Genomic DNA, 15544 nt, shown 5'->3' on the forward strand with positions numbered 1-15544 from the left:
AATTAAATGTTTCGTTATTCGAAATTAATAATCGTGCAGCTTGCCCAACAAATAGGCAAATACAATAAATTTTTGAAGTTGTCTTCTTCTTCCATTTAGGCTGTATTATTTGACTTTCTTATAGTACTTTGGTAAAGGCTTGACTATCAATTAGGCCGCCCTGTGTATAAATAGATTAGAATAATAAGTTCATGCATCCATTACATTGATTTTTGTTTGGTTTCTACTTCATTTAAAATTTGTGTTTTAGTCATGTCAGTGGAGCTGATGAATAATATTTTTTTAAAATTTAAAGATTTAAAATATTATTTTTAAATTATGTTTTAACTATTACTATAAAAGTGTATCTGCTTACAAAATGTGGAATATGGAGTACATAGTATTCCTATTTATTTGAATTATAAAAATAATTTAATAAATTAGTAATACTAGTATTATTGATAAAAACATGCTATTACATTTACAACTATTACATGCCAACTGTTCTATTAAAGTTTATTGTATCCCTTTAGGGCAAGAAATGTCTTTAGGGACACCCGGGCATATCAAAATAAATGTGAAAATCGTTATGTTAAAAATTGAAAACATAATACTCTTCATTCTATATTCATAGAGTACTCCTAATTGCTATTTATGGAAAACAAATAATAATATAAGAAATAGACACGTTACTTACGCCGACAGGCTTCATATTAATTAATGAAGCCGTTGCCACTCACCGCCCACCACCACCCTCGACCTCGACCTCGAGTATATATGTATATGGACATGTTAATTGAAAAACCATTTTATGGCCATGGTGTGTTTACCAGAAACGAAACTGGATCTCAACTTTTCTATATAATTCCAAATTACTAGATTATCAATTTATCATTTAGGGGTGATGAAAAGAAAATCAACCTATGTTTTGTATTGTACACATTTGGAGTTTTATTTATAAGATACTCCAAAAATTGAAGAAGAATTTACCTTTAATAATAAGTAGTACTACTTCACAGCAGTTCAAATGAATATTTCCGCATTGATCATAAAAAGTATATATAGTAGGAGTAGTAAAATATATTAAAAAAAAAAAGAAGCAATTTATATATCAAAATTCTTGATGATATATTTATTTGAGATTCTACATTTTAACATGAGTTTGGTGAATTGGGGATACCGCTAATCAGTGCCCTCTTTAATACAGGTGTAAAACGTGGAACCAGGTTTTGGCAATGGTGGCACTTGAGCTTTATCCGGTTGCGGCGAGGGCGCCCCATCCCAATGTGTTGGTTCAGGCGAAGGACTTTGGATATGTCGAATCGGAGATGGAGCTCTGGAAGGTTGTTCCCTGTTTTCGACATGTCCAGGCGATGGTGATTTGGGCGGTGGGCTTTGAACATGTTCCGGCAATGGATGTGTATGTGGTGGTGGGCTTTTGGCATGTTGAGGCAATGGAGACGGTGGTGGGCTTTTAACATGTTGAGGAAATGGTGTATGTTCCCTGCTTTTGACATGTGGAGACGGCGCCCCACGTATATGTTCCCTGTCTTTGTCAAGTTCAGGCGATGCATATTTGACAGTGGCCGGTGCTGGCGCCAACCATTTTGTATCAAATTCATTCTCCTCCATATGTCGTCCTGGCGCTGCTGATTCGTCCTCACACGAACGCCTAGCCGACTCCTCATCGCTCACAAGGGGAAACCTCTTCCACACCCCAGAACCCAACCGGAGCTTCACAATCCCACCATCAAAAACCCTCCACTTGCATTCACTCTTGCACTCACTCTTAACAAACACCCACAAGTATCCTTGGCCGCCGCCTTTGCCCTTGATATCCACGTGGCAAATCCCCGTGTGGGACTTCGCCGGCAGTTTCCACCGTGTCTTCTCTTCCGGCTTCAGAAACTTGTTAAACACCGTCACACCGGAGGTGCATCGGATCGCGACGTCGGCCTTGCCCTTATTGCTGATCCAAACAATCTTCTTTGAATCCGCTTTTGCGCCCAAACATAGCAACGCTAATGCAACAAAGTACGCCAATATTTTCATTTCTCTTACCATTTTTGTGGTGAAAATCTAGTTTACCGCCCTCCTACTTAAATGTTTCAACATGGAAATTTAAGAGACTAATTAATGACGTGAAAATGCCGGATTTAATGACAAACTGTTACCATCTTAATAGTACTATAAGTTACATGTTATATATAGTTCATCTCATTTAATTATGAACTTTAATCAGAGTATTAGTCGATTACTAATATCTATCTGAAATGGTACTATCTCACTATTGCTATCTATGTACTAGTTTGTAATACTATTATATGTTTATTGACTATATAAGTATATATCATTACAATAACTTTATCTTGTAAGGATACAAAATTAAAAATATTAGAGCATGAATAACCCTGGCCCGGATTTGGGCCGCAAGTCCCCTCCACGTCATCATTCCCTCAAATTAGGGGTTCCAGGCCACAACTCATCTAACACCGCAGGCCACAACTCGGGCCACAACTCAGGCCACAACTATTCATCTGCACTATTCACAACATATTTTAATCGTAAAATAGAATACATTGAACAATTAAAACCGAGAAAATTCATTGTTCAATCGGAAAATAGAAAATTACAACATTGAAATTTAAAAATTCGAAAAAAAAAAATTTAAAACATAAGTCAATTGCGGTTCCAAATTTCTTCAATTAGATCCGCTTGGAGGCGTGTGTGTTGATCTTCTTGGCGCATTGCCGTTGAACGGGCCATGACATTGCGCACGTCGGGAGGAACACCTTGCACGATCGGATCGGTGACAGTGTAGCTACTGCTGGCGCTGACGAGCGGATCGTCGCTCCAGTCAGTGGCGTTGTCTCCCTCGTCCTCAACGATCATGTTATGCATTATGATACATGCATACATGATGTCGGCGATTAGCGGACGGGGCCAACCACGGGCCGGTCCCTTCACTATAGCCCAACGTGATTGGAGAACTCCAAATGCGCGCTCCACATCTTTCCGAGCCGCCTCTAGCTTTTTGGCAAACAACTTCCTCCTATCCGTAGTCGGACATGTGATGGTCTTCACGAACACGGGCCATCTAGGGTAGATCTCGTCTGCCAGATAGTACCCTATAGTGTACCGACGGTGGTTGGCCGTGAACTCTAAGGTAGGCGCTCGCCCGGCACACAAGTCGTTGAACAATGGAGACCCGTTCAACACATTGAGGTCGTTGTTCGACCCAGCGACTCCAAAGTAGGCATGCCAGATCCACAACCGTTGGTCGGCAACGGCCTCCAACACAATCGTTGGATGCGAGCCCTTGTGCCCGCTAGTGAATGCTCCTCTCCAAGCCATTGGATAATTCTTCCACGGCCAGTGCATACAGTCGATGCTGCCCAGCATCCCCGGGAAGCCGTGCCTCTCTTCGTGCATTCGCACCAATCTGCGAACATCGTCGGACGTTGGCTTTCTCAAGTATGTGTCCTTGAATGCTTCGATCACTGCCCGACAGAATTTGGCTAGGCAAGCGCGTCCAGTATGCTCGCTCACATGGAGGTACTCATCAAACATATCTGCAGCTGTTCCGTAAGCGAGTTGGCGGAGGGCGGATGTGCATTTCTGTAAAGTCGATATACTTTGCCGCCCGACAGCATCGAAGGTTTGCATAAAGTACGCGTCATGAGCCACAACTGCGTTGACAATGCGCAAGAACACATTCCTCCGCATCCGGAACCGGCGACGGAACATCTGATCACTCCATCGAGGATCTGCAGAGAAATAATCCATGAAAAGCCGCAAACCAGCTTGTTCACGATCTCGGTGGATATACATCCGAGTACGCGGTACCCGGTCGTGTTGCTCGTTCCACGCTTGGATAGCAGCTTGATAGCGTTCCACCTCGTTGTTGATTTCTTCTTGGATTGCGGGCATCGCCGTCTCTAACATTCGAGCCATTTGAGCTTCGATTGCTCGTTGGCCTTCACGCCGAGGATTCATTTTTCGAATTTTATGGTGAGTGAGAGGGAATGAAGTTGAAGTGATTTGAAAATAGATGGAAGAGTGATATTTATATATTCATTTTCGAATTTAAAAAAAAAAAAAAAAATCGGAGGGGACTTGCGGCCCGGCCCGAACGCAAATAACGCCGGGACGGGCCGCAACCGATGCGGCCCGGGCACGCATATCGCCGGCCTGGACGTGACGGAGGGAGAGGCCCCGGGACGCAACTGCGTCCTCGGGACCGGCCTGGGCCGAGCCGCATCGTCGTCCAACGCTAAACACGGGCCAGGATTCGCGAGTTGTGGCCCGGCCCAGTAGCGTTATTCATGCTCTAGTAAACATTGAATTTTTTTGAAAAATATCCAAAAATAAGTGCGCAAAGAAAATCACCCTTATGTTGAGGTTATAATTGTCCACTACACCTTAATTAATCTTTTGCTTTCAGTGACACTTTTATTTGTTCTCTTAGTTTTAGTTGAAATACAAGGTTGTATCTTTAGGCATTTTTTTATTTTTGTGATATTTAAAGATAAACGCATCAAAAAGCATTATTTTGGACTGCAACTTTTCTCTCTTTTCACCAATGATTAAAGTGCCAAAGTCTGTACTCAAAAAAAAAAAAAAAAGTGCCGAAGTCGAACTCAAGCCCAAAATGTTAAATGGGCCAGGTGGAACTGATAATTCAATACTTCCAAATATAATTTGTTTTTTTTTTGTGGCCTAACAATATTTCATAAAAACAAAAATCGAGCGCCATGTATAATTTCCAATGTTATGGTTGGTTTTTTTTTCATATTATGTGCCATGTACATGTTACGTGTATAAATAAAGTTATTGCATAGATATTATATGTTGTCTGAAATTAAAAAAGATAATACAAATTGCATGATAGAGAAAATTTGACACTGAGAGTAGTATATATGATCCACGATCAAAGATAAATATAATGATATTTTGTGGTGACAAATGGGCTCCATGGATTACAGTTACACAGATATTTTCATAATAATAGCAGTAGAATTATTACATTCCAATACTGCTTAATTTTAATTAATTTCACTTCATTTCATTACATTATATTACATTACACATGATTGGCATCAAACACTAGCCAAACTTATGCATATAGATGATTCTTGAAATGTTATACACCAAAAACAAGCAAACTAAGTTGCTCGTATAGATTTAGTTATAGCGTAAGACATAACGAGTTGGGCAATACTATGTTAAACTCGTTGGAGTCGATCTTGTTTAGGCAGCTGAGGGAGCCGGGACATAAGAAACCGCGGGTTCAGGGAGGGAGGCCATGATCGAGGGCTTCGAGAATGACTCATCTGCCTCCTCGGGCTTGTAGTCGAGGGATTCATCGTTGTAGATGTCCCACCATTTCTTCACCAGCATCTTGATGTCTTCTCGGTCCATGTTCGCCTCCTCACCGGTGTACCTCCATGGCTTGGATCCCTAAAAGTTTAATTTGAAAGTAACCAAAGTTAGTGTGTTTTTTAGAAGGTGTAGATTTAACCTCATATAGGCTTTGGGGACTTACAGCAGCACAATAGTGGACAACTTTGGTCTTCTCAAGCTCGACGTTCTCCGGGTGGCGCCACATCATCGCAAGGACGAGGTTGTAGATCGGTGGGATAGGTTTGTAGATTGGGTTGAAGAAGGAGTTGAGGAAATCCTGTCATGTAAATTGAAAAAGTTTATCATAATAAGTCAATAGTGAAGCCGCAGTGTGGTCAAACTGTTTGACCAGACTGCGCTTGTTGACTTTTCAATGATGAGATCATTACCTGCTCAGCAAATGGTGTAGTGGGGGCGACCTGGAGAGTCTCAAGGAGGGTTTCATAAGTGGTCTTGCTTGGCTCGTACACGAACATGCCCGCGTTAAAGTAGAGTGGGGGCGGGGGGCCCATCTCAGCGGGCCAGGTGACCTTGTTAGGGCATTGTTGGCAATAGCCAACGGAGTATTGTGGAGAGTGGCTCCATGTCTTCTCACAAAAGCAATCCATAACGGCGTAGAAGTAGCCGTCAGGGGTGTCGAGGAGGTGATCGATGTTTTCGAAAACTTGGATGTCTCCGTCAAGGTACACCATCTTGCTAAACTCAAGGAACTGGTGGATACAAAAAAGTGTATATCAATTAATTGGATTGGTAAAAAGTAATTTGGAACTAGTGAATTAGGTAGATCACATATGTAATTGGAAAATTGGGGGATAATCATAGAGTATAAAAAGAAAAAAATTCTTATGCGGTTCATGAATAGGAAAAAGACGACATAGTTTGCTATGGCAAAAGATATTGTTGGCTTCTTTTGTCCTAATTATTCTTGTCTTCTTCTAGGTGTTTTCTAGGTGCATGACATCATTGGCATTTTGTCTCTTCAAACACAATTTTCAATTTTGGAAAAAACATGCCATGACTTTGTGCAAAGTTAGGAGGTCACAAAAAACTAAGTAATATGTACAGTTGAGATATGCATGCAAGTCGCTCAATCTTGAAAAGTAATAGGAGTATGATCTAATTACTAGTCTCAAAATAAGACCATTTGAACACAAATTAGTTTTCCAAACACAACTTTTTATAATAGAAAACACTATGCAAAGACTTTAATAAGCACAAAACTTTTCTAAAGTGCATATTTTTCTTTAGTGGGTAAGATTTTTCGACCAAACATAAGCAATCACATACATAGACTTGTGTTTCAACATTTATAACAATCAAATTTAGAACAAAAGAGTGTAAACATGCATGAAAAAAATTAAGAAAAGTACTTACATTCCAAATACGAAGCTTAGAGTAGTTGATGACATAATATGCCATGGCGAACTGAGTCTGGTTGGGCGGTGGGTAGACCGGCTCGATCTCCTTGACAATGCAGCCTTGGGCCCTCAAGATCTCACGGTGCTCCTCCGGCACATCCGGCAAGATCGCCACTACAAGAGGGTAGATGCTCTTCACCTTCCTCAAACCCTTGGCCAAACCGACAACCCCTTTCACATAGTCGCCCGTGCCAGCCAAGAACGTAACGTAGCCCTTCCTCGACCCGAGGGCCGGTTGGAGTTTGCCGGTTCCGGCGCTGGAAAAGGCATCAGGGGCCATTTTTTCTTTTTGTTGTAAGATTTTTTTTTTAATGATGAAAAACTAGGAAGCCTTGCTCAAAACCCTAGTCTTTTGTCTTTGGTGTTTTGTTGAGCTTCAATGGCATGGTTTGGGGTTGTTTAAATAGGAGGGAAATGTGATGCTTATGCTTGTTAAATTCACTTGAAATGAAATGTAAATGAATATGCATTTTCTTTTTAATTATTAATAAAGAAAATATTGTTTTTTTTTTAATTTTATTTTTTCTACTACATGGGAATGAAGTGGTATCCTTTTTTTTCTTTTTATGTTTGGAAAAAAGTGTTGGGATGTGTGGAGAGAATGAATAAGCATTGATCTCGCCGTCGAAGTAGCCTTATCACCAAGATCAACGGCTTGGATTGAATGGGTTGGGGTCGTGTTCAATTGGAATTGGAATTGACATACTTTGGATATACTATTTTCTTACTTTATTCCTTTTTTTCTTTTTAATTTTATTCATTTGGTTCCTTTTTCTTCAAATTTTATGATGGAAAATAAAGGCATGCAAAGATAAGAGAAGTGTATGGAGTGGGAGTCGTTGTCCTCGTCGAATATTTATTAGGGAAAAAATGAATAAATTTGGGAGACAAAAAAATTACTACTATTAAATAGTTAAGCTACGTAGGCATTCGAAATTAGAATTAGGTTTTGTAGGCATGTTTTTTTGCTATTTTTCGGTGAGTCGTGATTGTGTTTTGTTCCCCAATGTGGTTGACTCAAAAAAGACAAGATAAAAAAATCATCACATTTTATATAGTTCTAGGTGTTCAATCTTTTTCAATTAGGTGTCATGTTAAACAAAATGATCTGTATTAAAATACGATAAATAATAGTATCTCACACTAATACGTAACATATATATTAGTAGAATTTATGAATGGAGTGGTTAAAGAATCGAGGTATAAGTCGTGTCCTATATCTAGGTCAAATTAAAATTTGATTTTGTGTTCCACAAACGATTTTAATTTCATATATTCTAGGTCCGGAAAGACATAATCACACAATTATTTTTAGAACTAGTGGGGTTTTATTAGTGGGACTAATTGGCCAATCACTAGTGCATATCCAATTAGTATGAAAAGTTTGCAATAAATTAATGAAATACGAAATAAACTAACATGTGTTATATATAGTGGGGAAGAAATAATAAAATATATTATCAAGAAAATAGGCAGACGATTTAAAAAAGCTGTCGATCCAATCACACACGAGGATTTTGCACTCTTGTCTTTATAAACTTCCATTGATATTAAAAGTTACAACTAGATAATATAAATGCAGTATCTAGTACTTAACTCTTCACATTTAAAACATACTATTTCAAGATATCTTTATTTTAAATTGGCCTTAGTCGGCTCGTATTATTGTTCATCAAAATGAAAAAAAAAAATTTAAAAATGAAGAAGAGTAATTCCCAATGGAAATTTTTATCAGTAATTCAGTTGACGGTTTAAGTTATTCTTGTCTAATCTCTTTAAAAATTATTTCATAGTTACGTACCGATTTGATGTACATATTATTTTTATATTTTAATAATATTCGTAACTTATTTTGAGTTAAGATATTGAACGGCGAAATAATTTAATTTATCATCGATCATAGATTTCGTTTAAAATTTGATAAGACCATGTATACTAGTAATAATTCTAAAAAAGATTATTGCAACATTTTTTCATCATATGTGCCCACAAACCATCACACTGAAACTTTAGATAATTATGAAGACGGGGATATTAAATTTATCATGTTAATCATTATAGTCTAATAGTATTAACTAGGAATCGACGGTACTTAATCAATGCTCATTTCTCTATCATATAGTAATTTTTTTTGTTGAAATTACAATTAATCCTAATTAAAAATATTGAAGTGGCACAATTTTTAAGAATTACTATTGTGGGTCTCAATGTTACGGGTCAGAATTAAAGCAGCAATGATTGGAAAGAAACAACGAGCAATTTGCATGTTTGAGAAGCTAAGAATACCTTCTTTTCATCAACACAACAAATTATAAATTGACTAATCACTATGCACCTTTTACTATGTGTTTGGGCCCATAACGTTTTTAGATGATTCTATTTTGTTCTTATTAAACAAAAATAATAGTAATTGAACTATTAATTGTCCAATATTTGGTTGATTAAGTCATACTCCAATTATATTTCATATTTGACGGTACTCCCACCATGCGTCATTAGAAGTCTCGATTTACCATTTTAATCCATTCATCATTAAGAGTTCCGACTCACTTTTACTATAAATAGTAGTTAGACCTTATATTCCACTAACTCTTTTCACTCACATTTTATTACTATGAAACTAATACTAAAAATATGAGTCTCATATTTTCGCTGCCTTTTTTAACCAACTTTTCTTCATATTTTTTAAAATTCGTGTTGTACTCAATAAGACTTCTAATAACATACGGATGGAGTATATATTAGCACAAATTTCCCTTTAAAGCAATAAATATAGTGATTTTTGGTGTTTTTCGTTTATTGAAGATGATTTGAGTGAAGTCAGATAATTTCAACTATTAATTTAATCTTTAATCACATGCATTAGTATAAATATATATGCAGAAGCAATTAAATTTTTTAATGTTTTTCTTTACCAAGCTAAGATAACAGCGAAAGTAAATTTAATGTTTATATATATCGTTATCCAAACCTTAATATTAATAATTATAAGTTCAAGTCCAAGGTATCTAGAATAAATAAAAGAATTTAGTCTTTATAAAAGCTATTTTCCTTAAACTCTAATTTTGCATATTTTACCAAATAAAAGTTACTACAAAATACATTATCACCGTCCATTCTACCTGTATATCTCTGATTCGATATCATCAGCCAGCTTGCCATTCAATTTTTGAGCCCACCAATTTAGGAAGATAAGAGAAAGAAGTGGTGAATGAATTTTATTGATTTAAAGTTAGAAAAACTTATCTATCAATTTTGTACGTAAAGAGTTTAAATTGTTAACTTGGAAAATAAATGTTTGCAGACATTTATATAGTTCATATTTCTGTTCCTTTTTTAATATTACTTGTTATTCTGAATTCTAATACACATCTTTAATTATTATTTTAATTAACAAAACAAATTATATAAGTCAAATCTTGATTAATTCTTTTGTTCCTCTTTTTGAAGTTAAGGGTGAAAGGAGGAATGGAGTCACCAAAAACAGGCTACACCAAAAAGGGTGGAATATACATTGTGGAACTTTATACTAAAGCAAAAAAATAATAAATAAATTGGAATCTATCATCATCATCTCCTTCTCAAGTGGGATGCAAAAGACAAAGAGAGAATTCAATGATGAGAAGAAGAGAGGTTTGCATGGCTCAAATAATTGATACACACAACTAATATTACAATTGTTGGAAGCTGCAACCAATGGCCATCTGTCAAACCCAACTTTTTTGAAAATTAAATTAAAGAATCTTTTTTTCATTTTCAAACCCTTCTTTCATGGTAACCTGCTGTGGTCCTCGAGTCTCCTTCACCACAACTCTAGTTTCTATTTCTACATTAGTTTGCCAATAGTAATGGTTTATATGTATACATACAACAACAGAACGTGAGAACACTTGCATTTAAAATAAAATAAATAATGCTACCGTGGACAAAATGAGAATGGTGCTCACGAATAATACTTACATAAGGTACATAATATAACAGTTCTCTCTCTCTCTATACATACATATTTACGATGGATGCACCTCCTTGTTGGATGAGTAAAACACCAGAATTCGAATCACATAAAAAGCAAAAAAAAAACGATTTATTTCCAATAATTATTGCAATTATCTATTAGAATTAATAGGAGACATACACAAGTATATTTAAACATATTCAAATAGATTTCTCATGTCATCTTGATTAATAGTAATACAGTACTATAAATAATCATATTCGTACTTTCTTTACAGGCATACATGTATGTGGACATATTCATAAATATGTGTACCTAATGTCAAAAACTGATTTTGTAATTATATTTTGATATTTTGAGTGACAGCCATGTAATGTCTTAAGTTGGACCAAAGATGGGCATTTTCATTAGCTGTTGATAAAATGATATATAAAATTTCATGAATAAACAATCATTTGAATCCAAAAAATTTCAATAATATGTCCAAAAGGAATTGAATAATACTAGTATCGTAGTAGTAAAAGTCAAATTTGAAGAATTGGAAAAGGTGGGGATGGGTTTCTGCTAGAATCTGATCCTCATTTCTTTCGGTTCGCCTCCCTTAGCGTTGGGGGATCCAAAGATACAAAATAGATAGGCCCCTTTGGCTGGGTCCCACATTCAAATTTTCTCATCTGCAGTGTTGCTATTTTCTCATCTACACATAGGCCAAGGCTTTGCACCATTGCTATTATTCCAACTTTGAATTTATTGGCCTTAAATAAGGCTTATAGTATGAATTTGATTGCAAATAAAGAGTTATTGGCTTGCAAATCGGTATTCAGAAGTTTGCGAGCTTGGTCGTGTGATCCAAGCATATGGTAGACGTGGTTATCTTTAGTTCTTTCTTGTGTGTTTTGTTGTGTTCTTTAGTAAAAGTTAATTGAAATTGAGGTGTGGGGTTGCTTGCAAAGTGATTTGGAGAGTTTACTTGTTATCAATGTACAAAACAAAAAGGTGTGCACAAACTCATACATCGTCTAGGATCATCTTGTTCGAACCCAATTCACTTTTAATATGCCTGGTTCATAGATTTAAGAAATTATGTTGGGGATTTTTAAAACCACATAACTACTTATAATTTGGAAATTTTGTCAACTTCTTCGCATGTTCGAATGATATTAGTGATCCTTTATAAGCCTACAATTCTTCCTTTTTTTTATAAAACAAATGTAACTATTAATTTTAAAATTCAAATAAAATAAGTTCATTTGGAAATACTATGATTTTCAATGAAAGACAAGTTTGGGAGATTCGATTGAGTTGAGCGTTTTCTGCACTTAAATAAGTAATGGAGATCAAGCAGTTAATGAGTAGAGAGAGAAGCGTGGGGCAAACAAATAATAATCCAAAACCCTAGTCTGTGTCTGAATATTACATTCAAAACTAAGCAAACGTAGGAGGAAATATAAAACAAACCATTGTCTGATATAGTGACATTTTGAAGGTCCTAAACATAAATGAAAAAACAACATAGTTTCAAAGCAATATATGGTTAAGAAAAAGCTAGATAAAACCTCGACAGTTTCCAGTATTAGCTCTTGCGTAAACAGCTCCAGAAAAGCTCTAAGCCTGTAATATAATTTAGGAGATTCAGAATCTGACAAAACATCTGATACAACAAAGCTAAATTCGAAGATCTCACAAAGTAAAGTTACGTGATAAATCATAAATGTATCAGGCATGACTACTTGCCTTGTTAGCAATGTTGTTGGAGAGCCAGTCCAGTCCCTCATAAAGCCCCTCACCAGAGGTGGCACACGTGCTCTGGATGTACCTGGAAGCAAAAAAAATGTGTAAAAATCACAAAACCAGTGAGTGAAGTGTACTGATCTCACAGATTAAGAATATATACCAGTGGCGCTGCCTGAGCGAGTGTAGGCCAAGCTTGTCAGTGATTTCAGCAGCATTCATTGCATTGGGAAGATCTTGTTTGTTTGCAAATACAAGTAATACAGCATCTCTCAGCTCATCCTAAATGAATCAGCAGATAGTTTTAGCCAAGTGGTCTAGACAATGATTTTATGCCAACATGAAAAGAGTGATCGAATACCATATCCATTAGCAAATATGGCCCTCAATCAGAAACAATGATATTCACAGGTTCATAGTATTAAATCTGCTGCATATATTTTAAAACAATTTCATACAAACTATTTGGCCTCTTGATAGAGGAAATGTGTTAATCAGAAATTTTTTCACAATTACCGAACAAGTACTGATTATAGTTCTCCAAAGGAGAAAGAAATTATAATGCAACTAAAGTAGTGTACGTTACTTTCTGAACCATAATTATTATCAGAAAACTGAGAAGTGAACCTCAAAATAAATTATCTCCAGCATGTCTTCTGGAAAGAGATAGACTCTTTATAATTGACATGGCCTCTTGATAAAAGGTAATACTGATAACTATACTTCTAAGAGCCACTTCCCATCTCAAAAGTTAAATTTGAATCAAATAAAAAAAGGGATATTACCTCATTCAACATCCTATGCAGTTCATCCCTTGCCTCAACAACACGATCTCTGTCGTTGCTGTCCACCACAAAGATGAGACCCTGAGTGTTCTGGAAGTAGTGCCTCCACAATGGGCGGATCTGTAAAAGGATTTAAACAACATTGTTAACAAACACATGCAAGAATGTTTTGTCAAAATACTAGAAGCATTCATAAAATTACTAAATAGAGCATATATATATATGATTATCATGGTTATTTTTTTATATCAAAATAAAGTTACAGATTATTCCGAGATAATAAAAAAATCCCACCTTGTCCTGACCCCCAACATCCCACACAGTGAAGCTAATGTTCTTGTATTCGACAGTCTCCACATTGAAGCCTGCATAGCAACGGTTAGTGGAAAATAAAATAGCAGTGGGACAAATTCATAATTCAAGACATGCATTGGAACCCCTTCTCAATTTCTACATGAGTCGAAATAGTAGTCAAGTTACAAAAGAAATCATACCAATGGTAGGAATGGTGGTAACAATCTCTCCGAGCTTGAGCTTGTACAGGATGGTGGTCTTACCAGCCGCATCGAGACCAACCATCAAAATACGCATCTCCTTCTTGGCAAAAAGCCGGCTAAAAAGCTTTGTGAATGTCAACCCCATTTCCCTTTCTTGCTTTTGATCTCTGCAAAATTTAGCGCCCCAGTCACGTCATATAACATACACAAGCATATTTCATATCAAATCATATAAATATGAAACCAAAAACATAGGTTAGTTATACTCTTGCGGGATAAGGAAAATTGACTACTGCAATATGGTTTCAGTGTGCCTACATATCTATGACAACTTATTGTCTGCCAAACAAGGTATACATACGATACTTGTATGCATAAGCAGATTTGAATTCCTACATACCAAATTTACCAATTAGTACCCTTTCCAGTATCAAACATAGTCCTACTAAAAATATAAGATCAACATCATCATTTCTCTTTAAGGCAATTCCTGAATTGAATTACAAGGAGCTTATATGCAATGATCTGAATTGTGATCCTAGACTGCACATGTTACCAAATGCAGGTAGCTACACGATCAAATCCAATTATTGGAGCTTTAAAAGGAAAGCATCTGACATTGCAACAATTGGAGCTAAAAAATTCAACTTCAAAATGAAACAATACTAGATAAAATCCAAAATTAGATCCCAACACCACCACAACATAAACCAAAAGCAACAATCATTTCACAATTTCCAGCTTCGCAAAACACAGATGCGAAATTCATATATAAATCCATCAGATCGGAATGATGTTCCAGATCGGATCACTACCAGAAACCGACACCAGATGAAGTCACATCACAACATCGTTAAATCGACTAAACATAAATGAGATCGCAAGACGGATGGATCTCACCAGCTATCAACCCCCAAAACTCAACAAATCCCAATCACCGCACAAAGGAAATCGAAAATGCAGCATAAATAAAACCTAAATAGACCAACAAGCAGCTCGATCTAAACGATAACCCTAATTCTACAAAATCCATTAATAAAAATCACAGATCCGACACATCACAACCGAAATTCAAATCTAAGCACAAAATTCAACCAAAATCAGAGCATGATGAACAAAATAAAAAGTAGCGGGATCGCGACGAACCTTGGAACGATAGATTTGGTAGACGCGCTAGAGAGAGAAAGTAAGTTCCTGCTCGCGCGAGAGAGAAATGTGGAGCTGCCTCAGAACAACGCGAGATGCTAATAACAATTTTCGGGAGGAGAATGGAGAATCGTCAACCAATGATTATTTATATTGAAAGCGCTCCATTTACTTCCGAAATACCTAATTTGCCACTGGAAAGTAGCTATAATTACGTGATTGCCCCTCATCTTGTAATCGGCTTCATTCGCATCCAGCCGTTGGATCTCACCTCCACACGTCCGACGGCCAGATTTGTCAGCTGGTTCGTCAATTTGGGTAAAAATAATTATTTAATGAGTTTATTTTCCTGATTTGCTATTGAAAATAACATTACGTCATAATTATAATCTTATAAGTAGGAGTATAATATTTAGGAAGGGTGTCGCAAATTTTAGGCATACCAAAATCAGTGAATTTTAATATATATTTACATTTTCCTAAAACTAAAAAAAATGGGCAAATTTTAGGGTATATCATATATGCATTGTAGAATACTCCTACTAAACTTCATCTATAAATTTCAATAATATTTGAAATTTTGTATATCACATTCATTTTAACGATTGCTTTTAAGTTTTAATATGTCTC

General features: G+C 36.3%; 2 protein-coding genes across 3 annotated transcripts; both read right to left on the reverse strand.

The window, feature by feature from the left end:
- Positions 1 to 4975: 4975 nt before the first annotated feature.
- On the reverse strand, positions 4976 to 7176 carry LOC125207361 (galactinol synthase 1-like). The gene is made up of 4 exons (XM_048106663.2): positions 6757 to 7176; positions 5772 to 6092; positions 5525 to 5659; positions 4976 to 5439 (listed from the first exon to the last, which is right to left on the reverse strand). The coding sequence occupies exons 1-4, from the start codon at positions 7078 to 7080 to the stop codon at positions 5230 to 5232; spliced, it is 990 nt and encodes a 329-aa protein (XP_047962620.1). The 5' UTR covers positions 7081 to 7176; the 3' UTR covers positions 4976 to 5229.
- A 4946-nt stretch (positions 7177 to 12122) lies between these two features.
- On the reverse strand, positions 12123 to 15066 carry LOC125207092 (ADP-ribosylation factor 2). Of its 2 annotated transcripts, XM_048106301.1 has the most exons (7): positions 14915 to 15065; positions 13766 to 13935; positions 13566 to 13636; positions 13272 to 13391; positions 12650 to 12768; positions 12490 to 12571; positions 12123 to 12366 (listed from the first exon to the last, which is right to left on the reverse strand). In XM_048106301.1, exons 2-7 carry the CDS (start codon positions 13911 to 13913, stop codon positions 12361 to 12363), a joined length of 546 nt encoding a protein of 181 aa, XP_047962258.1. In that variant the 5' UTR covers positions 13914 to 13935; positions 14915 to 15065; the 3' UTR covers positions 12123 to 12360. The 2 variants fall into 2 exon arrangements, with proteins under 2 accessions (XP_047962258.1, XP_088917409.1); XM_089061283.1 differs by lacking the exon at positions 12123 to 12366 and having other exon boundaries at positions 12457 to 12571; positions 14915 to 15066.
- Between the last annotated feature and the right edge of the window lie 478 nt (positions 15067 to 15544).

This window comes from Salvia hispanica, chromosome 6 (genome assembly GCF_029641045.1).
Source record: "Salvia hispanica isolate PSC_SH4W2 chromosome 6, Shi_PSC_v1, whole genome shotgun sequence".
Lineage (NCBI taxonomy): Eukaryota > Viridiplantae > Streptophyta > Magnoliopsida > Lamiales > Lamiaceae > Salvia > Salvia hispanica.

Coding starts and splice junctions, on each gene's coding strand:
- LOC125207361 (XM_048106663.2), bottom strand. CDS start 7,080: ATGGCCCCTGATGCCTTTTCCAGCGCCGGAACCGGCAAACTCCAACCG. Junction 5,660..5,771: donor CTACACCATTTGCTGAGCAG/GTAATGATCTCA, acceptor TTTACATGACAG/GATTTCCTCAACTCCTTCTT. Junction 5,440..5,524: donor TTGTCCACTATTGTGCTGCT/GTAAGTCCCCAA, acceptor TTAAACTTTTAG/GGATCCAAGCCATGGAGGTA.
- LOC125207092 (XM_089061283.1), bottom strand. CDS start 13,913: ATGGGGTTGACATTCACAAAGCTTTTTAGCCGGCTTTTTGCCAAGAAG. Junction 13,637..13,765: donor TACCACCATTCCTACCATTG/GTATGATTTCTT, acceptor GTTGCTATGCAG/GCTTCAATGTGGAGACTGTC. Junction 13,392..13,565: donor ATGTTGGGGGTCAGGACAAG/GTGGGATTTTTT, acceptor ATCCTTTTACAG/ATCCGCCCATTGTGGAGGCA.